Source organism: Vicugna pacos, unplaced genomic scaffold, assembly GCF_048564905.1.
Source record: "Vicugna pacos unplaced genomic scaffold, VicPac4 scaffold_20, whole genome shotgun sequence".
Taxonomy (NCBI): Eukaryota; Metazoa; Chordata; class Mammalia; order Artiodactyla; family Camelidae; genus Vicugna; species Vicugna pacos.
This window is the reverse complement of record NW_027328741.1, coordinates 77,103,504-77,129,698: the sequence shown is the minus strand read 5'-3', so window position 1 is coordinate 77,129,698 and position 26,195 is coordinate 77,103,504. Positions and strand designations below refer to the sequence as shown.

Sequence of the window (26,195 nt, the reverse complement as noted above, 5' to 3'; positions counted from 1 at the left end):
CACAGCTTTCTATACTTATATTAGTGTGTCCCTTATTTTGTCTTCCATTCAGAGGTAACCAGCTTCAGGAGAAAGTCACTATTTTTCATTAACAAAGTATTATTCCATTCTTACATCTTCCTTTACGCATTTATATTACTTTCCTAGGATACTGAGATCATTCCCTTACTAATAGAGACTATTTCAGTGTGGCACCAACCATTTATTAATATTTCTATATACCTTTAGTTTCACTGTAAGAGGAAGTCAAATGTTAAGTAATTCGTATTTCAATGTTATTTTATCTGAAAATGGCATAGCTATTTAATAAAATCTTGTCATTTAACTTAATTTAGCACAACACTAGAATTTAAAGATACCAAACACTTAGAGATTATCTTAAACATACATTTTAAAAATATATTTTAAATATTTACCCAAAGCTCTCATCTCATTTGCATTTAATTTACTTAAAATTTTACCACAGCACATTACTTTTATTTTTTTTTTGACAAATCTGCAACAGATATAACAGGATCTTATTTGACTTTCATTAAACCTAGGTACAGTAAAGGTATTATACATAATATTGATGACTTTAAAGATGTCTATATTAATTAGAACATACTTAAACTAAACAATATCAAATATTATCTTAATATTGAATATTTTCCATTTCACATGACGCTGAAAGTCAATTTGTTCAGTTGTTATTTTAAAAATACTTAATGTTTAAGCTCTTATATTTTTACGTCAATTAAGCAGAGCTCTATGACTTTGAATTTTTTTTCTTTAGCAGTAGAAATATCTCACTTCTATAATGTGTACACAGGCTTATAATCAGAAAAAAGCTAGAGATCTCATAGCTTCACTTTAAAACTTACTTATAAGATAGGTATAATAATAGTTGGAGTAAGCTGAATTTGCTTGCTCAAATCACTAAGGCTTACTATTTATGAAACAGACAGTTAAAATTTCTTCACAAAGGCTGAAGGACCCTTCAGAGTTCTGAGTTCTAATATGCCAAAAATTTCTTGGCCTTAAGGTTTATTTTGTTGAGCTAATTAGACTCAGTCCTAGGTCACTGTTTGTTGTATTTATATTTCTGATGTGCAAGACAAAGACACTGTCTTCCAGGTCCCCAGAGAACTGCTCTCTCACCCATGCCGTATTTTATCTCCTTAAGTGGCATTTTTGTATCAGTGAGAAGAGCTGTAAACAAAGAATTCCATGTTTTAAAACATTAAGGCTTACTTAAATATGTCTTCCAAAACTTGCATAAGGCATTTAGTAAGATCTCTTTTCCTTGTGTTATAAGTTAAACCCAGGGTAAACCTGTATTTTTTTATTAGCCACTCAAATTAGTTTTTAGTTTTACATTATATTGGACGGCTTATGTAACTATATTGGTTTATTTTAATTTGTTCAATTAATATTTTCAGAGGGACAGATATGTGCCTAGCCTTATAATACCAAGAAGGGGAAGTGTTTTTCCTCTTAAACATATGTATCCCACAATATAAGCAAAAGTTTTGTATAAAGACCATTTAAATATACCAATTTCACAAACTTTTATCTCAATTTTATTAAATCTTATACCTTTAATTTTTATATTTATTAAGTTTAATCAATAATTCTTATTTCTAGAAGGAGTTCCAGAAACCTTTTTTTGTGTGTGTGTGCATTGTATATAATTTTATAGAAGTCTCTAGGATGCCCAAGTTTCAGCCAAAGAGCTTAGGCACTTCTCAGTTTTTAATTTCGTTAATTGGTCTGTTATCCCAATTATTGATCAAGTATTTCAGTCTGTATATACATATATTTCAAACTGTGGTAAGTAAAATGGGCTTGTTTGAACTTTAGTCTTGGGGGGGAGTAGGTGAACTCTTTGGCCCTTTTTTTTTTAACTTTACGTTGTGTAGTATCAAAACCCTGTATGTAAATCCAAAAATGTCCATTTTATTTATTTGATTCAAAATAACCATATAAAAATATTTATCCTTTTGGGATAAGCCACTTAATTTTTTTTTCGACATTTTTACAATCATTTTTCCAGTTATTCAACCTAATTAACATTAATAATTCTAAGTTTTTATTAGCATATCTAGAAACATTTATCAGAAAGGAAAAACACAAACGTAGCTTTTCAAACCAGTTTTATTTTTTTAACTAAGTTCTTAGGTTAACCATTAGATATATTTTTCTACATTTAAACTTGATTTTAATAGAAACCATAAAACAACTGTTTATAATGAGATCTCTTTAAACTTTCACCAATTAAAAAGTTTTCCAAATTAAAAAGTCCATCATATGGCCGTCAATTTATATACAAATATAATATATATATAGTGATTTTAAACCAATAAGATGAAGAGGCCCTTCCACATGAGAGTCGGGGTGTTGCCTAAATAAAATTCAAAGGTTTACTCTCCAAAAGCTAAAAGCCTTTGTGGTCCAGGCTGATGCAACAAAGTTTAAGATGGCAAAATATCTGAAAATTGGTACAATCAAAGAATTGCTTAGAATCCCAATTTATTTGCGTGGCCACCATATGTACACAATACTTGAAACTTTTGTATGGTGGAGTCCAAGGTTTCCTTTAAAAAATAAACTAAACATACATATACATACATACACACACTTAAAACACCCAGAGAAAGATAAAACATTTACATTTCAAGGACACAGGAAGAGAAATCCAAGTTACCCCTAAAGGGGATTTTGTTTTTATAAGTTCAGAATGCCAGAAAATGTTTTTATCAGGCCTGGTTAGTTATTTTCAGAGTGAGTTTCTTTTTTCTTATTCCCAATTAATGTTGTAAATTTTGTATGTACATAAACCTGGCTGGGGTAATAGTTGGAGACTGGCAATCTGTCATTTCTTTTTCTTTTATTTTCTGTTCTTTATTTTTTTTTTGAAAGTTCTATTCCCCATTGTAAGGTCGGGTTCTCAGAATAAATTTGCTAGTAAGATTTCCCACAGGGACAACTCTGTGTCATGAAGTCTTTGTGTCTACCACCCCTGGAAGATTCTCTGTCACCCGAGAAAGCTGTTACCAGCCAGGAGGATGGTCCGAATTTTGGAGTTGAAAGTTTCCTCATAAGAGTTTTACTTTTATCCTGAAAAATTCAATGGAGGTAACCAAATTGAGGAAAATATTAGACCAGACTCTTACCTAACCACTCAGTCCTGAACCCAGTGTCTTTCAACTTGGACTCACTCAGGATGTCTCCACTGGGTGAGTATTTTCCTCATATGTTTCCACCAGCCCCACTTTGGACATATCCTCAAGGTGGATATTTCCTGTTATCTTTCAACCAGGCCCCACCCAATATGTCTCCACTGGGTGGGTAATTCACCTCAGGTTCTTTCAACTGGAGGGCCACGTACCTGGATACACCGCCAGATAAACTTAGGATCATCAACCAATATGTGAGATCCGAGAACCAAGAGAGACTCACCCAAATTCATCTGGACTCCCCGAGGAGGTGGATGGGCACAAAGGGCCACTGCTGGTACCAAGGCTCCGGTTACTTGGAGAGTTCAGGTGGAGAGAAATCTGCTGTGGTGCTTCATGGTGTCCAAAACTGTTGACTGAAATACATGTGCAGCCTAAAAGTTAAGAGTTATGTTTCATTTGGCGGGAGGACTCGAGCCGGGATGACAGCCTGTCAGAACTCTCTGAGGGACTGCTCCCAAGAGGTTGAGGCAGAGCTAGGATATATAGGAGCTTTACAACAAAGACCAGGTTGTTGGAACAATAAAAGATTGCTTGTTATCTAAAGAAAGCCAGGTATCTCAAGTTCAAGAATTTAGTACTTTTGTATGTGTGAGAGGAAGCAAATATTTGGACACACTGAATTCATTTTTTAGACAAGCACCTAGCTATCTCGGGCCAGTAGCCTGTCCTTTCTTATTCTGAGTCTGCTCAGATGACACCATTGTGAGTTGCTGTAGCAGCTGAGCTGCAGGCCTGTCCTAGCTGGGGGGTGGCGGCAGCCTTTAATGACTTGGTTTCAGTATTCTTTGTTTACTGTCATGGTTGCAGTATTCTCATTCACATTGTAGTATTTTCGTTCACAGACTGATTATGGATAATCTGCAACCTTGGAAAGCAACCGAGATGGAATTACTGCAGGTACCTTCTGCTTTAATAAGCCGTGTGCAAACATAAACAGGGAGGAAGCATACACTTGGATTTGGAGGTGTAGGAAAGGGATCCTGCACATTGCAGGAGAACGCAATGCAGAATTCCTTAAGTCCAAGTTCTTTACTGTAGTGGTTTCTGAGAACAGTTTATGGTAATTAACCAACATTGACAAACTGCACAAATTGCATTTAAGAGCTGGCCGGCTGAAATTTGTGTATTGGAGAGGTGGAATTCAAAGGCAAGTGGTCAGGTGGATTGGAGAGAGATGGAGCCAAGGCCTGGGCCCAGATTCCGGTTTAAATTGCCATTTCTTCACCATAGGGCCTTGGAATAGAATTCAAAATCTCTTAACCTGTTGGTGAATCTGTGAAATGGGCATAACATTCGTTTCACCCTGGGATTGTTGTAAGATCTAAAGAGTATTATAGCACACATGAAGCACTTAACCCACTGGCACTTAGCAGTGTTCACTGTGTGGGGCCGCCCCGCTTAGCATGTGTCAGAGCCGTGAAGGCAGCATTTGTCTGTTGAGGATGCACTTGTAGCCCCTTGGCTAGGTTATGAATTTGGTGATTTCCTATAATCCTTGTAATTCCATGTGCCATGGACAGTTATTTTCATGGACAGATGAGGAATCTCATGGTAAAAAGACTGTATAATTTGCCCAAAATCAGACCATAATTTTGGGTGCAGAGGCCTCGGTTCAGCATGGCCCCCTGGGCCTTCTGCCCTCTCTGTTCAGCACCAGAGCCAGATATGGAGTCGGCTGTTTCCCTGCCCAGAATATCCGGCAGGCCGCAAGACATATCTGGCCCTGTGCTGCTTGAGCAAAAACTCCGAAGGAGAGACAGTTACAAAAGGGATAAACATAAAAACAGACGACAGCAAATTGTGATCAGCTCTGAGAAGGAAAGGAACACGTCTCGCCGTGCAGAGCTGGGAGCTTTCCCGTCGAGGCTGCTCTGGGGGTGTTCATCTCAGCTAAACAAGTTCTGCTGCTGCACCAAGGCAGGAAGGCAGGGCGCGTGTGGCCAGGTAGACAGGGCCTCGTTGATCGTACTCATTCCCCATTAAGCGGCAGCTTTCACGGGCACTTACCTAGTAAACAGATGTTGGCCATAATCAACACGCACTTTGCTTGGTAGTTTTCTTGGCCCCAGCATTGAGATGAGGTCATTGAAGCTGGGGAGTTTGCTGCATGCCCGTGATTACCTTGCAAATACCCCGACTGTTCTTTCAATCTAGACTGGTGTGGCTGTCATGTCCCAGCCCTGTGAATGGCATCGTGTAGCTTCTCCCAAGTGGCCCAAATGACTGACATTGATATGCTTAATTCGTTGGAAATAGTATGTGACAATAATAGAAAAAGGTAGTAAGAAATTGTTTGGAAAACTGGAAAAAACCTTTTCTTCCCCAGCTGGGGGAGCGTAACCCGTATCACTCACCCTACTCACTGCCTGTCACCTCCTCCCCGCCGACTCCGTGTTCATAAGCCACACTGAGCCTTGGGAGAACATTTTGCCTCATGACACTTTTGACTAGGACCTGCAACTTCTTTGTCCCTGGTTAACTCTCTCTTCAAAGCCATTCAACTTTTTGCAGGCTCCTCCACTCAGATGTAAGAATAGCCTCTTTAAACTTCTTGATGCAGCTCCTTAATGAAGATCTTGTGATGGAAACCTAGCCAAAACTGGGATGTATGCATATAGTGACTGCAACCTCAGCACTTTGTTAGTTCAGAATCAGAGGGGTGAGTGACTCAGGAAATGCTTTTTTAAGGTAACAAAGGGAAAGTGAAAGGACGCAGGCTGTGTGAGAAAGAAACATCTCAATCACAGCCAGTAAGGCACCTGTGTTCAGGATGGGGTGTGGCGAGTGCAGAGTTCTCACAAAGAAAATAGTGGTGTGATGGGAGCGAGGACAGTTGGGTACTTTATTGGGGAGAAAAAAAGTGGGCTGAACATTTCCTTGTTGAACAAGAGGATTGTGACATGATGTGCTTGTATTTTGGAGAGAAGGGTTTTGTGGGGACAAGCCTAGGAGTACGCTGTCTGGCTGGGGAGTCAGCACAACAGAGAAACACAGAGAACCGGGCAGACCCCAAGACCCATGCTGGGGGAGAGACTGCCCACCAATTGGAGCCCTGGAGGCTGCTTCTGTCCCTTAGCTGTGGCATCAGACCTCCCTTCACAGCCCAGTCCTGTTGATACAAGAATAAAAAACGTTGGGCATGAGAAGGGCTGTGTCCCAGGCTTTCATTGAGCCCCTGGGATGTGCCCCACCAGATTTTGTTCCTTAACTTCATGCAGTAAAGAATTCAAGAGCAAGCCAGTGTTGAGTAAAGGTAGATTTATTCAGAGAGATACATTGAAATGCAAGAGAAACGTCACGATGTGTGGGGGTTTGATGCTCATATTAGAAGTAGGTACACACTCCACAGATTGAGGGCCTTCCCCAAAGAGGGAGAGAGAGTGGTGACCGCGAGGTGGCACTGTGTTGCTTGTTTTCTTGGGCTTGGTGTTTTCATATGCTAATAAGTAGAAGGACCAGCCTTAGGGTAAGGCGCTGGGATTCCCAGGGAGTTGGCCATTTCCCACCCTTTGACCTTTTGTGGCTAGCATTGGGACTGCCATGTTGCCTGGGGCATGTTATTGACCAAGTTACTAATACAATGGATGTTTACTGAAGCTCAAGATCTGCTAGAAGTTAAATCTCTTCATCCTGAGCCTCAAGGCCTATTGGGGGTTGAATCCTTTAACATTTTGATGTTAATTGCTGTGGCCTTCCTTGAATGGCTGTGCTCTTCCCCCTTCCATCCTGTCTCACTGTGATGACACAGAGACAGCAAACGTCTGGCCCTACCTGTGCTCTTGCATTTAACTGCGGGAGGTGTGAGGTGGGCTTATGATGACCCTGAATGGTGAGAAAAATGTTTCAGATTTTCCTACGTGAGACATGGGGACCTGACAGCAACCTCCGCAGATTTATCTCACGGGCATTATCGCTTGTGTTGTTATAGAAACAACAGGCAAGCCAAGAAACAAGTATAACTCACAGGGTTGTAGTACTGATATTTATTATGCTGGCACGCTCAGAGGGGCTTCTTTTCCAAAGCTCTGAGCACCTCCAAGACGTGCACATGAGGTTTTATAGGGTTAATTACAAGTATGGGGCTATTAGCCAATAAGGCTCAAACAACAAAAAGCAAGGAATCAGTACACTGAAGCTTATCAATTTGGAACAGATCCCGTTACTGACAATTGTTGTCCTTGGATTTACGTGTTAGCTTATTAGCCCATTAAACTGACACTAAACTTCAGGTTTACCAGGTAGCTCAGCAAAACTTAGATCAGTAAACCGACATTATCACACTTAGATTTGTGACTTAGCTTGTTAGCCCAGCTGGGGTTTTCCTTCACAGTGTCACTTATCTTTTTTATTTTTCTTTTTATCTGTTTTTAAGTATTTAACCCAAGTTTAATATCAGGGTTTTTTGGGAAAGAAATTTCTCTTTATCTTTTCTTTGGGGTTCTTTTGGTGGGAAGGTAATTAGATGTATTTATCTGTTAGTGGAGGCCCTGGGGCTTGAACCCAGGACCCCGTGCACGCTAAGCACATGCTCTACCACCCGCCCCTTCATCATTTTCTTTTTGCTTTAGCTGCCAAGAATCTTACAGCTGAATTTGTAGTCGGCCTTTAACACTTGCCCTGACTTCATGGAATCCATTTTTATGAGTTTATCTCCCCCTGGTTTCATTTAAGTATTGAATCTCCATTTTCTCTTCACTCTCCGTTTTGCCTTTTTGTTGTTATGGTTGTTAAACTGTGTTTAAAAAAATTGTTTAAATTCTCTTTTAGCAAGAGGCTGAATGTAAATATGCAAACAAACAGCACAATTAAATGCTTTTATATATTCTAAGCTGTTTAGTATTTACTTAAAAACCGATTTGAATATTAAAGTGATAACATTTTAAAAATATTTTTTAATTTTTTATAGAGATATAGCTGATTTAAAATATGATATTAGTTTCAGGTGTACAATAGATGCTCCATTTATAGTTACTGTAAAACATTGTCTGTATTCCCTGTGTTGTAAGATACATCCCTCTAGCGTGTTTACATTACATGTTGCAGTTTGTATAAGAAAGTTGGGTAACGCAGAGTCTGGAACGTGGCTGTGTATGACTCAGGTTCACGCTCACCCTGCCTGGCAGAGCTCAGGCCTTCACTCCTTTCTGCAGGGGAGCGAGTGGAGGCAGCTCTCATCAGCGCTGGCACCACCCTCTGAGTGGCAGTGACAGCAGTGACTGTGTGTGGACGTGCAAATTGTTTTTCCAAGAGCTTTATATGCGTTTCTGCATTTAATAATCAAAGCCCTCCTGTGAGGAAGCGTTTTAAGTTTTTAATGCATAATACATTTTATTTTGATATTGATAGATTTCAAACCTCTGGAAAATTTACAGGAGTAGTACAATAAACGCTTAGATACAGTTCACCTTAAAGGGCACTATTTGGCTTTCTGTGTCTGGCTTATTTTAGCATAAAATTTCAAGGTTCATCCATATTGTAGCCTGAATCAGTACTTTATTCTTTTTGTTTGATAATATCCTTTTCCATTTTTTTTGGTTTTAGTCTATTTAAAAATATTTTCATTGAAGTCTAGTCAGTTTATAATGTTGTGTCAGTTTCTTGTCTACAGCACAAGACTTCAGTTAAAAAGGAACATACCTGCATTCATTTTCATACTGTTTTTAAACATAAGTTACTATAAGATATTAAATATATTCTCCTGTGCTATACAGTATAAACTTGCTGTTTATTCTTTACATACTCAGTAACTGCAAATCTTGAACTCCCAATTTATTCCTTCCCACACCCTCCCCCCTCTGGTAACCACAGTTTGGTTTCTGTGACTCTGTCTGTTTCTGTTCTGTAGAGAAATTTATCTTTTTGTTTCTTTCTTTTTTTTTTTTTTTTTTTGATTCCACATGTCAGCAATATCATGTGGTATTTTCCTTTCTCTTTCTGGCTTACTTCACTTAGAATGACATTCTCCATGTCCATTGATGTTGCTGCAAATGGCATTATTTTATTATTATTTTATGGCTGAATAGTAGTCTATAGGACAAATATGCTACGACCTCTTTATCCAGCCATCTGTCAGTGGACATTTCGGTTGTTTCCATGTCTTGCTATTGTAAATAGTGCTGCTGTGAACATTGGGGTGTAGGTGTCTTTTTTAATTAGGGTTCCTTCTGGATATATGCCCAGGAGTGGGATTGCTGGGTCATCTGGGAGGTCAAGGTTTTGTCTTTGATGAACCTCTATACATTTTTCCACAATGGCTCCACCAAACTGCATTCCCACCACAGTGTAGGAGGGTTCCCAATTCTCCGCAGCCTCTCCAGTATTTATTGTCTGTGAACTTCTGAATGATGGCTATTCTGACTGGTGAGAGGTGATATTTGATTGCAGTTTTGATTTGCATTTCTCTGATAATGATATTGAACATTTTTTCATGTGCCTACTGGCCATTTGTGCGTCTTCATTGGAGAAATGTTTCTTTAGGACTTCTGCCAATTTTTGAATTGAATTGTTTGTTTTTCTTTCTTATTAAGTGTAAAAGCTGTTTACATATTCTGGGAATTAAGCCCCTAGCAGTTTCATTTATTGCAAATATTTTCTCCCATTCCATAGGTTGGTTGTCTTTTTGTTTTGCTTACTGTTTCCATAGCTGTGCAAATGTTTGTAAGTTTAATTAGATCCCTCTTGTATATTTTTGGTTGTTTTTCTATTGCTTGAGTAGACTGCTCTAGGAAAACATTGCTGAGATGTATGTCACATGTTTTGCCTATGGTTGCTTCTAAGAGGTTTATAGTGTCTTGTCTACATGTTTAATTCTTTAACACATTTTGAATTCATTTTTGTGTATGCTGTGAGGGAGTAGTCTAACTTCATTGATTTACATGCAGCTGTGCAGTTTTCCCTGCACCATTTGCTGAAGAGGCTGTCTTTACTCCATTGTATGTTCTCACCTCCTTTGTCAAAGTTTCAATGACCAAAAGTTTGTGGGCCTATTCTTGGTAAATTTGTTTATCCGTTCATTGATGGATGGATATTGTTAGTAACTTTTGGCTACTCTGAATGATACTGCTATGAATATTGATGTGAAATTTTTATGAGAATATGTTTTCATTCTGTTGGCTGTACAGTTGGCCCTGCATATCTGTAGTTTCCACTACATGGATCCAGATGGCTGATTGTAAAGGGACTCGAACATCCTTGGATTATGGTATCCAGGGTGTGGGGTTCCTGAAACCAACCACCCAAGGGTATTGAGGGATGACTCTACATATAGGAGTGGAATTACTGAGCCATATAACTCTAAGCTTTTGAGGAAATACCAGACTTCTCCAAAGAAGTTGCACAATTGTCCCTTTCCCCTGGCCGCATATGAGGTTTCTCTGCCTCCTGAATGACATTTGTTATTGTCCATGATTTGGTAATAACCATCCTAGTGGGTGTAAAATGAGATCTCATTTTGATTTTGATTTGTCTAGTGATGTTGAGCATCTTTTCATATGCTTATTGGCCATTTGTATATGTATCTAAATTCGTGGTAAATTTAAAAATTGGGTCTGTTTTATTGTATTGTTCAGTTGTAAGAATTCGTTATATATCCTGGATGCTACTCTCTTATTAGATACATGTTTTGCAAAATTGTTCTTCTATTCTGCACATTGTCTTTCACTTTATTTTTTTTAAACATTAAAACAATTTCTTTACAGGGGAGGTAGTTAGATGTAATGATTTATTTTATTTTTCTTGCTAAGCACGCACTCTCTGACTTGAGATACCCATTTCCCCTGTCATTTGACTTTCTTGATGATGTCCTTTGTAAGAAAAGGGTTTTAATTTTGATGAAGTCCAGTTTATCTGCTTTTTTCTTCTATCACTTGTGCTCTTGGTATTGTATCCAGGAAACCAAAGCCTATCCTAGGACCACAAAGATTTATACTGTGTCTTCTTTTAGAAAGTTTATAGGTTTAATTTTTACATTTCTGTCTGTGATCTACTTTGTTTTAATTTTTATTTGTTATATAAAATATGGGTGTTCAGATTCCAGATTGATTCTTTTGCCTGCAGATACCCAGCTGTCCCTGCACAATTTGTTGAATAGACTATTCTTTCAATGGGGTGTTTTTGGCCCCGTAGTGGAAAACTGTCTGTAAATGTAAGTTTTTCCCCGTGGGTTTTTATTGTGTCTCATAGATTTATTTATCCAAACTTATGCCAGCATCATACTGACTTATTACTATAGCATTTTACTACCTTTTAAAGTGAGTCCTCCAACTTTACTCTTCTTTTGCAAGGTTGTTTTGGCTATCCTGGGCCCCTTGCACGTCCATATTAATTTTGGGATCAGTTTTTCAATTTTTGCAAAGAAGTCAGCTGGAATTTTGATAGGGATTCCACTGTATATGTAGATCATTTTGAGGAGTCTTAATATTTTTAATAATACTGTCTATCATTCCATGGAAATGGGATGTCTTCCATATATGTAGATCTTTTAAAATTTATTTTGGTGATACTTCAAAAAGTTCAATGTACAAATCTTGTAAACTTTTGTTAAATGTATCCCTCATTTTATTTTTAATGCTGCTGTAATTGGACATGCTGAGTTTCTTATGGGTGGGACTATATATCAATCTTCTTATTTCTAGAATTCCTTAACAGCAATTACCCTAGTTATATATTTGCTACTTAAATCTATCCACAACTATTCCCCGCCCCGTGTTATAAGAAACCAAGACCCAAGTTAAGCTACCTGAACACCTATGTGGAAATGTGAAATGAGACCCTTGGGTGGGGCTTTGTGCAGATGATACTGGAGCTTATTCAGGATGGCTTCATCGTAATTACTTTTAAACAACCCTTTCGGTGTATTTAGTCAGATACATTAAGAACATGCCCTTTTGATGTGCGGAGTAGCTAAGACTATGATTTTCAAATAATTTCTAGTGAGAGTGTTGTTCTTGAAACCTAATTTGCATCAATCTTTGAAGATTTATGTTTCAGGTGCTTTGACTAAAGAACCCCCACCTGTCTTTAATCAATAACGATAACTAAATGCTCAAGCAACATGTAAGAGCTTGAGCAAACTGCCCCCACCCCGTAGTGCTGGGTGGCTGCAGCTGCAACTGGAGTCAGCGCTTACCTATCCCAGTACGCTTGTGCTGATCTGCTCAAAGTGGTTCGTCCAACAGTTTGTCAGTAGTCTGTTGGACAAAGTCATTAAAAATTGATTGAAGGTTGCTGGAATGCAATATATTCTTATTAATATTAATTAAGCACATATTGAGTGCTTATCGTATGATGGAATTGTCCCTCAGCCTCACATGAATATTATTTCTCATAAAACCTCACATATTTCCTTGTTAATCTCACTTTACAGATAAGGAGACTGACAATTAGGTCTTCTCTCTTTCGGGGGAGCTCATTATCAATGATGGGAAGTTATAAGGAAAAAGATATTGATTCATCATGAGAAAACATTTTTCTGAGGGTCAGCAAAGAAGAAGATGAACACTGAAGAAGGTGATCATTGTTCAAGTGAGACAAGCCCTGGGTTGTGCGGAGTCTGCATCCCTGTCCTAGAGAAGGCACGTGTAGAGCTGCGTACTGGGTGAGGCGGCGTGGCCGCGCAGGGAACGCGGATGCTGGGCCGTTGGGCTGTGCTCAGGCCTGGTGGGGCTTTCTCCTAAGGGCAGCGGACCATCATTGACAGATTTTATGTTGGAGAGTGGGGTGCTCTCGTAGTTCACTTTTGTCTTGTAGAATGCTTGGAAACATTTAGAAGGCTTGGCAGGAGGTGATGTGATGAGTCAGAGTAGGGTGGCTGCGAGGTGTAGCAGTGTTCAATTTTCAAGTGGTTTTCAGGCCCAGGCTTGTGGCTCAGTAGCCGTGTCAGTTTGAATGACGCACTCAAGGAAGTGAAACAATTTATCTAATCAATTGAAGCAGCGATGTACATAATTCCCAGGACTGTTGTGGAGATCCAGTGAGATAACGTTTGCAGTGTGCAGCAAGGTCCCAGCACAGAGTCAGTGCTGAGTGAGTGCCAGTGAGTATCTGGTAGGTCAGGTGTGGGTGGTGGGACTCGGTGTCTGAGGATATCTGGGCCCTGAAGGAGGGGTCCATTCACATCTGTGAGTGATGGGTCTGAGTTGGGAGAGGCACGGAGAACTTAGCCCCCGACCAGAGGCCCTGGGCAGGACGGCTATTGGAGGAGCACCGTGAAGTCAGCTCTTTGCAGGTGGAGTTGGAGGTGCCCTTGTGACATCTAAGTGCAGTGTCACGAGCTGAAAGTGGAGGTCTGCGCCCAGGCTGTGCATTTTCGAATAATGTCAACTCCTGAGGACACCGAAGTATTGATCACTGAACGGAAGTCATACTTTACAGGACAAATGAATAGTAGTATCACCTCTGTCATCAAAGCTTACGTCTATTTATTCATCACTCAGTTTGCTAATTGGGTACTTACAGAGCTCACTTCACCGTCCTCCCGTGGGCTCAGGCTCCACAGAAAAGAGCTGGTGTGTCTTCCTCTTTTCCAGAAGAAGACACATTTAGCTTGTAGCCTTCTGTACCTCGCCAGACTTAGGATATTAGTTTGTTGGTTTAATTGTATTTTCTGTTGGCCATGTCCTGACAGGAGAGAAATTTTACCTCATGGTCATGTTTCAATTAGCTGTTACTGAGAATTGCTGATCTGATACATAGTGTATGTATTATATTAACTTTGTAGAGTAGTTATCATTTTTCTGTCTTTGCCCTTTAATTTTGATTGCCCCTTCAGTGTTCTATCCTTTTTGGGGCCTTATTTTTTTTAATTAAAAAATGTCTGTTAACAGTTAAGAAAACAAAAACAAAGAAAAAATGCACATGGGAGCTAAATTTAGAAAATGTCTAGTGTGTTTTCTTTCTCGGCAATGGAGGGTTCTAGAAACTCGTGAAAACTTTCATTACACAAGTTCCTTAAAATGCTGATTAAGAAATAAAACCTTCCTTCCTCATCTTTCAAGCTGCACAACTAATTGTCAAGAAAGTGAGGGAAAATTCTCAGAAGCCAAGACAAATGAGAAAGCAGGGTTTCTGGGAGATATGCGAGCCTTAGAATCCCTGGGGTGCTGGTTTGATCCTGAACTGATTTTCAGTTGCCTTGACAGGAGGGCAGGATGTGAGCCCCAGGCCTCTGACACTAGGAGTTGGATGGGGGATCATATTATGGGCCAAGCCCATCCTGAGGATCTTGGTTTACTAAAGGGTGAAATAGGAAAAAAAAAAATTCCTCAAGGCAAGAAATTAAGGAAAGTCAATTTTGTTGGAAGAGGGGAAAAATAAGAAATCAAAAGTAAGGATATAATTTAAAGTTGTTCTGGCATTAGAGTGACCACAAACACCTGGCAGAAAAGCACAGATACTCCTTGATTGATAAGTTGTGTTTTGAATGAATCAGTGAACAGCCATTCCGAAAAAGGCCTCCAGAGTCTTGTGGATCAAGATACTGGACAGCAAACACCTCCCTTCCAAGGTCTCATTCAAATAACCAGAAAGGTTTTAAAGGAAAGAAGCCATAATCATAGATCTATTTATTAACATTTCTATATGCTACGAATTCAGAGGTGACTATGTAGTTGTCTCCTCTATTATGGACCTTACTTTCTCTTTGGGGAGACAAAATGACGTAGTTGGTAATCTTGGTGGAGGGAGGTGTTAGTCTGTTGCAATTAGCCAGGAGAGGAGATTAAGAAAACAGTGAAGGGTGGGTGAAATTTTTAGCTGAGGACAGTCTTGTTCACTTGGCTTTTAATTGCAGGCTCAATGAACTGTCACTGGAGGGAATAGATCTTACGGAGGATGGACATAGCTCAGGCCTCATTGGAATGGACAAATGAACCTGGAGAAAGACAGTCAAATCTGTGCAGACATTAAAGTTCACTTGAACGTGCTGCATCCCTGAGCCAAAGATAGGACAAATATGCAGAAATTCTTGAGGACAGAAGAGTGGTTTTTAAGGTTCTCCAAGAATGAATCCCATGGAACCGAGATGGCCAGTTGTCAAACTGAGACTTTGTTCTTTGGACGGTGTACCCAGCAAGGGTATTGGCCTTTTATATGTTTCCATTTGTCTTTAATACATGTCTGTTGATGAGGACGTGGGCACAAATGTTTGACACCTTGTCGAGGCGATTTTGGATACCTGCCTAGAAGCACGGGCACAGTTGCGGCTGCTTCATACATCTTGCAACCCATCCCTTTCCCCGGCTCCGTGATCACGGCAGAGTGGTTCCTTGTTGACCTGTCCGTTTCCTCTGTGACATCATAACCCATGAAAAGACCGGAGCATATTAACTTGGCTTTGTTAAAGTCAAAGAAACAGATCAAATGTGGAATCAGATTTGTTCTTTCCTATTTCAGTAGTACCATGGAGATGGCAGTTTGGGCAGCTTTTTGTAGTGTCCTTGAGGCTTTCTCTCTCAGCTTCTTTGCGCCTCAATTGAAAACCCTTCATTGCTGTCTGACCTGCTGGTAATGCACACTGCCTGTTTTGCCCTGAAGATGTGTTCTGTTTATAAACTCATCTCTACTCCTTGGAAAACAACACAAGAAAAACTCAGTTGGTTTTCCACCAGCCATGGGCAGTGGTGAGGTATACCATGTTATTATTTCATAAAATAATAGTAATAATAGTAATAGTAATAGTACTAGAAATAATAATAGTATAATAATAATAATAATAATAATAATTATTATTATTATAATAAAAGAAGTCTTAAAACAGGACTGAGCACATTGGAGAGAGTCAATAAATGCTTTCTGGCTTAAATCAAAAGTGATGACTTAGTGATTCCATGGCTGCTGTATTTGCTAAGCTAGTTACTCCTTTGCTCCATTACACATTATTTTAACTGAAAAAGAAATGCAAGCAAATGGTTAAAAAAAAAAACTCAAACAGAGCACAAAAATACACAAGTGAAAGAAGTTTTCCCTCATCCTCTGTTCTTTCAGCCCTCTCTGGAGATGCCACTGTTTACTATCTTTTGGGTGCTTTTCCAGATATGCTTTGCACATTCCCACCTATGTATGTAAATTCCTTTAAAATTTTAGTTATTTTTAACTTAAAGAGATTTAAATCCTCAAGTGGCTTCTGCCCGGGTAATAGAACAGAACAAATCTGACTCCATATTAGATCTGTTCCTTTGAATTTAACCCTATGCTCTGTCTCCTAGGCTTCATCTTGCTTGTAAAAAATTGTTGCCTAGAGCCTGAAATACACAGGAGAGCTTATTCTGAAGCTCTGACCTTTAAGGATATTTAACACTTTTTCATTCATTAAAAGATAGCAAATTGCAGAATAGAAAATAACGTTTGTTTTGTTGGAGATTTACAGGGATCTGACCCACGCAGATAGCTGTAAGAACAAAGGATTCTAACAAGAAGGAATTCCTACACTAAGAAGTTTGTAACAACCAAGCACGTAGGAAAGGAGCCTGAATTGTGACTTGGGGAGATGGTTTTCCAGAACATTAGTTTGCCAACTAGGTCTACAGAAACTTGCTATTCCAAGCCCCAACATCTGGTTTCCAAACTTATTGGCCTGTCCTGCACTGAGGAGAATGAATTTGGATTTGGTAACACTCCTATCTACCTAGAAAGCAGGGCACTGGAGCTGAGTGTTATGGAAACAGGCCAGCCAAGAAACAAGCACCAATCGGAGTGCTGGAGTACTCAGAATTATTATGCCGGCGGGCTCAGAGGGGCTTCTGCTCCGAAGTTCTGAGCACCTCCAAGACGTGCACATGAGGTTTTAAAGACTTCAATACAAGTAAGGGGATATTAGCCAATAAGACTCAAAGAACAAAATGCAAGGAATCAGTACACTGGAACTTATCAATTCGTAATAGTTCACATTACTGACACTTGTTGAGCTTGGAATTACGAGTTAGGTTGTTAGCCCAATAAACTGACACTAAACTTCAGATTTACGAGATAGCCCAGCAGAACTTAGATCAGTAAACCGACACTTATCACACTTAGATTTGTGACTTAGCTTGTTAGCCCAGCTGGACTTTTCCTTCACATGAGGACAGCTCTCCCACCCCCAGGAAACCACTGTGAGCCCTTGATGTTTCCACTAGGTTGGGGTATGGTTTACCCAGGAGGGATGGGGACTATGCACCAACACTCAGGCAGTCTGCTCTGTCTGGGGCTCTGATCTTGTACCACAACACTCCCCGCCAGCCCAACACCTGGGACAGTGGAGCTAAGGCAGTGATCCTTCCTGCCTGTTTCCCAGCGTGTAAAAGGGGAATATGTACTCTTCCCAAGGAAGTTCTGAGCGACAACACCTGCGGGTGCTTGGTTCTCAGAGCAACAGAAAACCCAGCTCCACATGGGGGCAACGGGTGTGATCCCCGTAGTGTTTCTGCAGAAGCATCTGATGGAAGGCTGGATCAGGGAGGTAAAACATGAGCTGCGGGACTTGAACGGTTACAGAAGGGTACAGAGGTAGGTCTGCCATCTCAGGGTGCCCTAGAGGTAAAGCTTTTTCTCTCCAACTCCGCTACGACACTCCCCTATCCAGACCCATCCCTTCTCTGCTCTTCCTGTCCATCTGTATCCCTCCACTTTTCCCCTCTTCTCCACCCGCTCCCATCTTCTCCCTCCCTCGCTGTCCCACCTTCTCTGGCAGAATCCAGAGAGGATCCATGTCCCTCCTGCGCATGCGCTGTCGGTGCCTGGTGGTCCGCTGGTTCGAAGCTCCATGTCCGAGCCGGGGATTGGCCCCAAATGCTTCTCAACTCTGTCGCCCGTTAGGCCTTTGGTCCCTGCCTGGGGCCGGGGCTTCTGGCTGTGGAAGTGCAAGGTGGGGGGCTCCCGGGAAAGGGTTCAGGCGGCTTCGGGAGGGTGATCCGCCTTTCACAGCCCCCAAGGGCGCCAGTCAGCCCGTGTTCAGCTGAATTTCTCTGGCCAGACCCTTCTGACAGCACCACCTGCCCCGGCGCCCCGGCCACAGCTGTCCAGGTCCAGGTGTGCGCCTGCCACCTCTCACGCAGCCGGGATCCCCTCAGTCCACGGCTGGCGTCCCCTTCCCCTCTCCCGCCCGCGAGTCCTCTCCTGCCGGGCTTCCTCTCCTCGGCCGCCTGCCCGTCCCCACCAATGGGCGGGCTGTTTCCCGGGCGGGCGTGGTCTGCGGACCTGGACGGGAGCGGGCGGCTTATGCTGGTGCTGGGGCTGGCCTCCGAGCGGGGCTGCAGCCCGCACCCCCCCTTTCCCTCCCCCCTAGGGCTGCCCTCCTTTCCCTTTCACCCTCCCTCAGGACCAGCTCAGTGGCGTGTGTGCTGCTCCCCGGGCTGAGAGCCTCTGGCTGTAGCGCCCAGCTTCACCTGGTGGAGTCGGGAAAAGGGAGCATCAGTGCTGAGCAAGCTTCTGTCTCCTCCCTCAGTGTTTCTGCCGCAGGTAAGTACCTTGAACACTTTCAGGTGTTATGATGGCGGTGCTTGTTGATGTCACGTGTTTTTATAGTGAGAGGGATTAACAGTGGTGAAAGCAGGGCTTGGTTCTGTTAAAAATGAGCTGAAGGCATGAAGCTGTGATATCCTCCTTCCTTCCCTCTCCAAGGGTGAAACGTGTGACCGTCGATTTTAAAAAGACAGTTACAGTCCCTAACTAGCCCAGCCCAGCTAGTGTGTGTTAACAGGAACAGCATCACCAGAGGCCTTGGAGACCCAGGGATATTGCAGTCCTAAAGAACTCCTGGCACAGTTTGGTTTGTATTGGTTTTTTGTTTTTCTTAAATTGTGGGACAGACTAGTGGTATAAAAAGAAAAATATTTGTCAAGAAATATTTTTTCATATAACAGCGTTATTGTGATATAGTTCACACACCATGAATTCCATCCATTTAAATGGTAAAATTCAGCAGCTTTTAGCATATTCACAGTTGTGCAACCATTATTATTCCAGAACGTTTTTATCACTTCAGAAAGAGCAGTGGAAATTAATGACCTATCCACGCCTCCCCAGTGGTGGTTCTAAAGAAATTTCTTGGCTAATCTTGACCATAAATTCACTTGTTACATTCCAAGAAAAATCTGGTAGGAATTCTAATCAGAATTGCAATGAATCTGTCTATCAAAACAGGAAGAATTAACGTCTTTATGGCACAAACTTCTTCTACCCATGAATATATTTCGGACCCTATATTTTCCTCTGTCCAGAGCCTGGCCCATGGGAAGTCCTCACTACTTGTTGGGCTTGTGAATGATGAGATTCTATACATCGTTAGTTGCAGCTGTAGCCTTTCACAGAAGAGAAAAGAAACCTCAGTGAAACAAGTGACTCTCTGATGGTCAGAAAGAGTGACAGCCATTGCTGGAGTGATCCAGTGGACTTGGTGTTTGCAACCAGAATTCTCCACCACCTACAGCTAAGGGGATTAGAGTGTTCTTTTATTTTTTCTTAATGGCGTTGCTTTTATTTTTACTTATTTTTTAAATTATTTTTTATTTAAGTGTAGTCAATTTACAATGTTAGTTTCAGGTGTACAGCAGAGATTCAGTTATAAACATATGCATATGTATATACATATGTTTTAGATTGTTTTTAGTATAACTCATTACAAGAAATTGAATATAGTTCCCTGTGTTATATAGCAGGTCCTTGTCATTTATTTTATATTTACTAATTTGTATCTGTTAATCCCTCCTTTCCTGCCTGCTAAATACAGTTTGCTTTCTATGTCCATGAGTCCATTTATAGGAGCACCATTTTTCCTAGTAATATATGCTCTTTGGCTGCTTTCAGTTTCAGTAATTCCATCTTATCTGTGGGCGCTTTTCTTCTGGTGGCCTTTATGTGGTTTGCACACGTGGTAATAGAGATATTTATTTGGGAGAACTCCAGGCCTCTGTAGTCCCTGGTACAGAATGCCCACTGAATTGATGATTGAACTGGGAAAAAAGCACAGTAAATGCTGGAATTTCCACTATGGTTGAGAATTCCAGGTTTCAATAACCTGTTTAGACAACCTTAATATTGGCTGCACCCATACTGGGTAATTTGGTGGAAATTCATGTTATGGTGATGTAGAGACGGGGCCTTATATTTTTCTTCTCTTTCTATTTTCTAACACTCATTCTCCTGGGCCTTCCAGATCCTCCCCAAGAAGTGCCCAGGGCTGGCTTGGTGCTGCACTGAGGCAATATTTGTTAATAACGCCCTTTCCTCTTCTCCTCTGAGCCTCCGTTTCTTTCTGTGCACAATGAACGCTTAGACTAGATAAATACTTTTCAGTTTCTTTTAAAGCCATGTTTCCTTTGAGAAACAGAAAATGCAAATATCTCCTCTCAACCCAACCCTTTAGATTTTGGTATGTCCTCCAAGGAGTGACATAGCTCTTTGTGAAAAATTGATGTGATTTTGATTGCAGGTGACACAGAAAAGACTATTCAGAGATTTATTGCAGGGAGAGGGCAGGAAAGAGGCAGTATGTGACACTTTCTAGTGTGAGCAACGGAGCAGGGACTTGGATTTAAATACGGTGTCTGACGTGGCCTCTCTCTAATCTTGTAGAATGTGATAAACTTCTCTACCTCAGTTTCTTGATGTGTCAAGTTGGGGTGATAATATTTTAAGGCTTCTGTGAAACATTATACAAATAAGACATTTGTGTCTCGGTAGAAACAAGATCTGCTAGGGATTCAGGGATTTGTTTAAAAAAAATTCTTGTCCATAGCACTCTGTCTGTGTGTATTTAGACGTTCCTGGAGGGTGAGGGTTAGTCTAAAGTCCATTGTGGGACAGGTGGCCCATATTTCTCCGTGTCCCAGTTTACCCCCTACTCCCCAGTCCTCTTCCTCAGTCCAGGATGAAGTTCCCTAGTAGATTTACACAGAGGTCTTGTGGAAATGGCTTTTCATTTTATTGTTTCACCAAGAAGGGCTGCCATCATGATCTCTGTTTTCAGGTTTTGAAGGGCTGCCATCATGATATCTGGTAAGAATTCTATGCAATTTGGAGTTCCAATTTAATGAAAAGAATAAAATTACAAATAGAAAATTAGAACAAGGGTGGTGACAGGGGCTCTTTTAAGTGGACACCATTAGCTTTGTTAGCTTCAGGTGCTGTGGCCTGTTGCCACGAGGACCCATCCTCTTGCTCTGAAGTTGGAGGGACTAGTGGGCTCAGTGGGAATGTTAACTGAGTGTATCTCATGGGCTGGGCATTGTCCTATTTGTACTGTGTGTTCCTTATTTGAGACAGTGAGCTCACCTAACCTCGATAACCTCTTTAAAATATTAGACTTTTAATTTTGAGATGTAATGTAGATTCCCATGTGGTAGTAAGAGATTATATGGAGAGGGCCTATGGGCCCTTTGCCCAGTTTTCTTAATGGTTCCATCTTGCAGTGTTGGGGTACAATTCATTACTGACTCACTAACAATTTGAGGTTTGTGTTATTGCCCTTATTTCTATTCACGATTAAACTGGGGCTTCGAGAAGCACACAGGCCTGTCCAGGTCACCCACATTGTTAATGCAGAGTCGGGTGAACGTGGGCTTGGGATTTCCAGGCAGTACCATTATGATGGTTTGTGGCAGGGAGCAGCATTCACTTTGCTTGTTTATTCATTCATTCAACAAACATTTATTGAGTAAACTCTGTGGGTCAGATGCTTTCATAGAGTTATCTGATTCTTCAGCAGTACTGAGAATCAGGTAATGTTTATATTTTTTAATCTGAGAAAATTAGCTCTGAGAGGTTATAACCCCCCCAAAGGAAGTATAACTCATAAAGGAGGGATAGAACATGTGTACAGTCACCTCCTTTTATGCAGGTGGTACCCTATGCATTTTACATTTTCAAACATCCGTAATCCAGATATATTCTTGTAAGGCAAGGCTTTTTTTTTTAATTGAAGTATAGTCAAGTTTACAATGTTGTGTCAATTGCAAGGTGTTTTTTGACTTTTGAATTAAAAAATACTTTTTCAGCTGGGTAATTAGGTGTATTTACTTGTTTCATTTTTAAAATGAGGTACTGGGGTTTGAACCCAGGACCTCGTACATGCTAAGCATATGCTCTACCAATGAACAGTACCCTCTACCCCAAGGCAAGTTTTCTTATCCATTATTATGAAGCTTAGGAGTTCAAATAAATTGAATAGGAATCCAGATCTTTTGATCCTACTGTGGTCCTTTTCTTTATATTCTGCTGAAGGGGGTTGGGGAAGCATTTCCTTTGTTCATTTCTTTATTCAGCATTTTTGAGCAGTGACTTTGCATCAGGGCCTTGCTAGGTGCTTGGAAATAGAAAATAAGAAATGACCTTTCTCTGCAGAGGCAGGAAGCCTAGACCAAAAGCTGGGTAATGTGATCGAGCTACAGTAGCCATATGCAGACTCTGAGGACAAACTGTACCCTTGGATTTGCTTTGGCTTCCCTTGTCTTCTGGCTGGTACACACCATGTCACCGCAACCCAGATGGGCCCGTAGCACACAGCAGAGAATGTACCTCGATCTCCTCTCCCCTCTCGGCAGGGCCTGCAACATGAGCATCCCTGACTACGTGCAGTGTGCTGAGGACCACCAGACTCGTCCCGTTGTGGTCCAATCCATAGAGATCATCTCAGAGGAGAATTTCTTTTGCATCTATCAGCTACTCACCTCGGTTAGCCATATCAGCCCTTGTGGCTCCCAGTGGACACTCTGTATCCACTACAGGCACCGCTATGTGCCCGAGAATCGGTGGAGCGTCTTCCAGAAACACCCCAAGGTCGTGGGCCTAGTCACCATTACCGAATGTCTCTCTGCCAAGGCCTTCGAGAAGCTCCACATGCAGAGGAGCTGTATGGCACATCGCTTAATGACTCTCAGCTTTTTGTCTTTGTGCAGCATGGGGAGGTAGCCGAGCAGACGCGCACCGACGTTGCCTTCAATCTAAGAGTACTGCAGGGTGGTGGAGAAGAGGATCGAGGAATTCACTGAGTCACTCTTCATCTTGCTCAAGTCCAAGTGGCTGGATGGTGGCCCCAAGAATTCTGGGGACAAGATCCCCCTCCCCTGCATCCCGTTTGAGAAGGAGGACTTCATGGGACTGGACACAGACAGCAGGTAAGTTTACCTGGAAGCCAGTCCACCTTGGCTGTGTGCTGGATTGCTTCCCTACATCCAGAAAGGGATCAGCAAGGAAGAAGTCTGTCTTGTAGCCAAGGGGGGAGGGAGGTGCAGCCCGCCGGTTTCCAGACATTTCAAAGTGAATCCGCCTTTATTTCAGAGAGATCCTTTTAGGGTTAGTGTGGACACTTACTCCCGCTTTACAGCCAGGAACATGGTGGGACCCCTGGAGTTGCTGTCCAATAAAGTAGCCAAAGCCACTGATGCTAGGAGCACTGGGGAGGAGGTTGGACTCAGCTGAGATGTGCTGTAGGTCAAATGCACACCAGACGCTGAGGCTTGTCTAGTAAAAGTACATAAACTATCTCTTTACTTCCTATATTGATTACATGTCAAAATAATAGTATTTTACATACAGTAGATTAAGTAAGATCTGTTCTTAAAATCACATTCTAGTATTTGTTTTTTGTTTGTTGGTTTGTTTCTTTGTTTCAAATTTTAAACGTGGCAACTGGGAAACTTTCTTTACATGGCTCTCATTTCATTTCTGTTGGGCAGCCTGTCCTGGTACATGCACATCCCTTTGCTTATAGATGAGATGCTGAGCCCCGAGAGGCAGAACGAGGCGCTGGTTGAGCTGCGGCTGGAGCCGCTGTCACCTGCCTCCCAGGCCCAGCACCTTTTCAGCTCAGGCCGTCTCTTCCTGCCCGACAGCCACCATGCCAAGTTAGGACATCAGAAACACCGCCAGGGACTTCCTAATGAACTCCTTATGCAGGGAAAGGCGTATCACGGTGTATGGGACAGAGCAGGGAAATGTTCATTCCCACTTTGTCCCTGTGATTAAGTCAATGGCCCCACTTTGCCTCGGAAGTACAGATGAGCTCTTCTGGGCTGCCTACCCCCCACCTTCTGCTCTGTTTCCCCATATATCTATCGTGTTGTCCCTCGGGCTGAAGAGGGTGAGATGCCTTTGCCGAGACGTGGTCCTCCTTTGCTGGGGTGAGTGAGGGAAGCTGTGTCCCCCCGGCCTACGGCCTCGGTCCTTGAGTCTGGAGAGGGCTCATGGTGGTCCCACAGGTGGCGGTCAGAAGACCTGGCATGTGCTACCGGGCCCGCTTTGGAGGTGGTGCTCTGTGATTCTTGAACTTACCTAAGATCAGATCCTACTTTCTGGTTGTTGGTACGTTGGAGGAGAAGATGCTAGAGAATTAATAAAAAGAATGTCTAGACCAGCACTGTGAGTGAGAAGCACAGGGGACACTAGTCCCACCTGCGAGAGCCCACCTAGCAGGCTCTGGATGAATTTTCTGTTCCTCCCCGGAAATACCTCTATGGCTTAAGGAAGAGGAGAGGCATGTCGTGGCCATGATCTGTACTTGTCCTCACAGGGCCCTGTGATCTACATGCCTGCACTCCCCATCTGCTTCTTGGAGATGAGTTGACATGTTTAGGAGCCTGGGCACTGCTGAGGGCATAGCTCCCAGCACCGTGCTACACAGAGTCTGGCTCTGTTCACCTCACCTGTCAACTCCTGCTGAGGCCCCAGACATTAGTCAAGGTAGGTGCATCAGCGAAACCTAAGCAGGGACCACCTTCTCCCCCTGGACAGAGTGGTGAGTGAGCAGTGGAAGCCTGGAGCCCTGCCCCAGCCCCCACGCCAGTGCCACTTCTTTTGTCATAGGAGGCACTGGTGACATTTTTGCTCAACAAATCCTTGTCTCTGAGTCTGCAGACCCACCAGAGAATGCCAGCTTGTTTTTGCCTTTTGAAGTCTGCCCTTGGGACTTGGCGGAGTAGCCGGATGTGTACTTAGCCCACAGTGGTTCAGCGCATTGAACCTGCCTCCTTGTGGGTCTGTCTATCGTGGTACCATAAGGGCTCAGCCAGCATCTGAACGTCATTGAGATAACGCGGCCAGTGAGCTAGGGTCAAGCACATTCTCCTCCAGTCACTTTTACTCCATTGTTTCTTTTACTATTCCACAGTCATTAATTTTTTAAACAATGCTTTGGTGCAGGAGCAGAGCCTCATTCTCTCCTGCTACTCTTGGTGGAAGTGAGTAAAACGGTCCAGACTGAAATGCGACAACAATTTGTAGCTCAAAATCTGCCTAGACGCTTGTAGGTCGAATTTTGGTTAGGGGAGCTGAACACGTTGTGGTCCCCCGGGAGCGCCGCTCCCCTCAGGCCCCTGCATTCCCTGGAGCAGGAGGTGAGGTTGGGCCTCACCATCCCCGTGTCCCTGGCCTCACACACTCACATAAATTCTTGTACATGCAGTCAAAATCATTCTTGTTCTTGTGTGATTCTAATTTTCTCTTGTTCCTCTTTTCCTTTTTCTTTACTCCTTTTTCACTTGTACTGCCCAGTGAGCATGTTGTTGCTTCTGAAAATGTGGGCTGTGCACACCCTGAATTGGAAATAGCCAGATTGCCCTCCGTACAGTCTCCATCACTTTAAAAAGCAACAATTTAACAGCTGTTTTGATCCATCTATTATCTTAGTCATTTTTTATTTTCTAATTTTTTGGAATATTTGCTTTGTTAGCTCATCACCCACTGGTGTTTGATACCTGTTGAAATCCTTGCTTTTGAGGAAAATGTTTGGTCCTCCTTTTATTTGGTGACAAATGCGCCCTTATTAAATTTGTTTGATTGTTTTGAAGAAGTAAGATGCGAATTGATTTTGTCGGCTGCTCAGGGATTCTTTTCATGGAGTATTTAAACTTGTAAGGTCAAACTCTGCAGCATTTTGCTCGATTCCTGCTTTTACACAAACGTGCTCGGCACGCGGTTCCTGGCTGTCGCTGTGTGACGTGCATGACGGCGCTTCCTGTCCGGCGGTCACTGGTGAGGAAGTGGCCGCCACGGAGGTGACAGCTG

The 26,195-nt window shown here is 42.1% G+C and overlaps 2 protein-coding genes and 2 long non-coding RNA genes across 6 annotated transcripts in view; 3 read left to right on the top strand and 1 right to left on the bottom strand.

Annotated features, from left to right (window-relative positions):
* Positions 1 to 3,211, top strand: part of LOC140694021 (uncharacterized) — a 45,601-nt gene extending 42,390 nt beyond the window's left edge. For all 3 annotated transcript variants that reach the window (XM_072957512.1, XM_072957510.1, XM_072957511.1), the window contains one exon: positions 2,963 to 3,211. In XM_072957512.1, the coding sequence (XP_072813613.1) occupies positions 2,963 to 3,103 (141 nt within the window). In that variant the 3' untranslated portion in view covers positions 3,104 to 3,211. The remainder of the gene's footprint in view (positions 1 to 2,962) is intronic.
* LOC140694031 (uncharacterized) overlaps positions 1 to 26,195 on the bottom strand; it is a 540,346-nt gene that overhangs the window by 107,981 nt on the left and 406,170 nt on the right. The gene's annotated exons all lie outside the window — the stretch shown is intronic.
* Positions 1 to 26,195, top strand: part of LOC140694019 (uncharacterized) — a 129,999-nt gene that overhangs the window by 46,173 nt on the left and 57,631 nt on the right. The window contains exons 3-4 of the mRNA XM_072957508.1: positions 18,514 to 18,653; positions 23,090 to 23,308. Coding sequence (XP_072813609.1) covers positions 18,514 to 18,653; positions 23,090 to 23,308 — 359 coding nt within the window. The remainder of the gene's footprint in view (positions 1 to 18,513; positions 18,654 to 23,089; positions 23,309 to 26,195) is intronic.
* LOC140694030 (uncharacterized) lies at positions 3,257 to 15,259 on the top strand. The gene is made up of 3 exons (XR_012069772.1): positions 3,257 to 3,527; positions 4,064 to 4,118; positions 15,010 to 15,259. It is a non-coding gene; the product is annotated as an uncharacterized lncRNA (long non-coding RNA).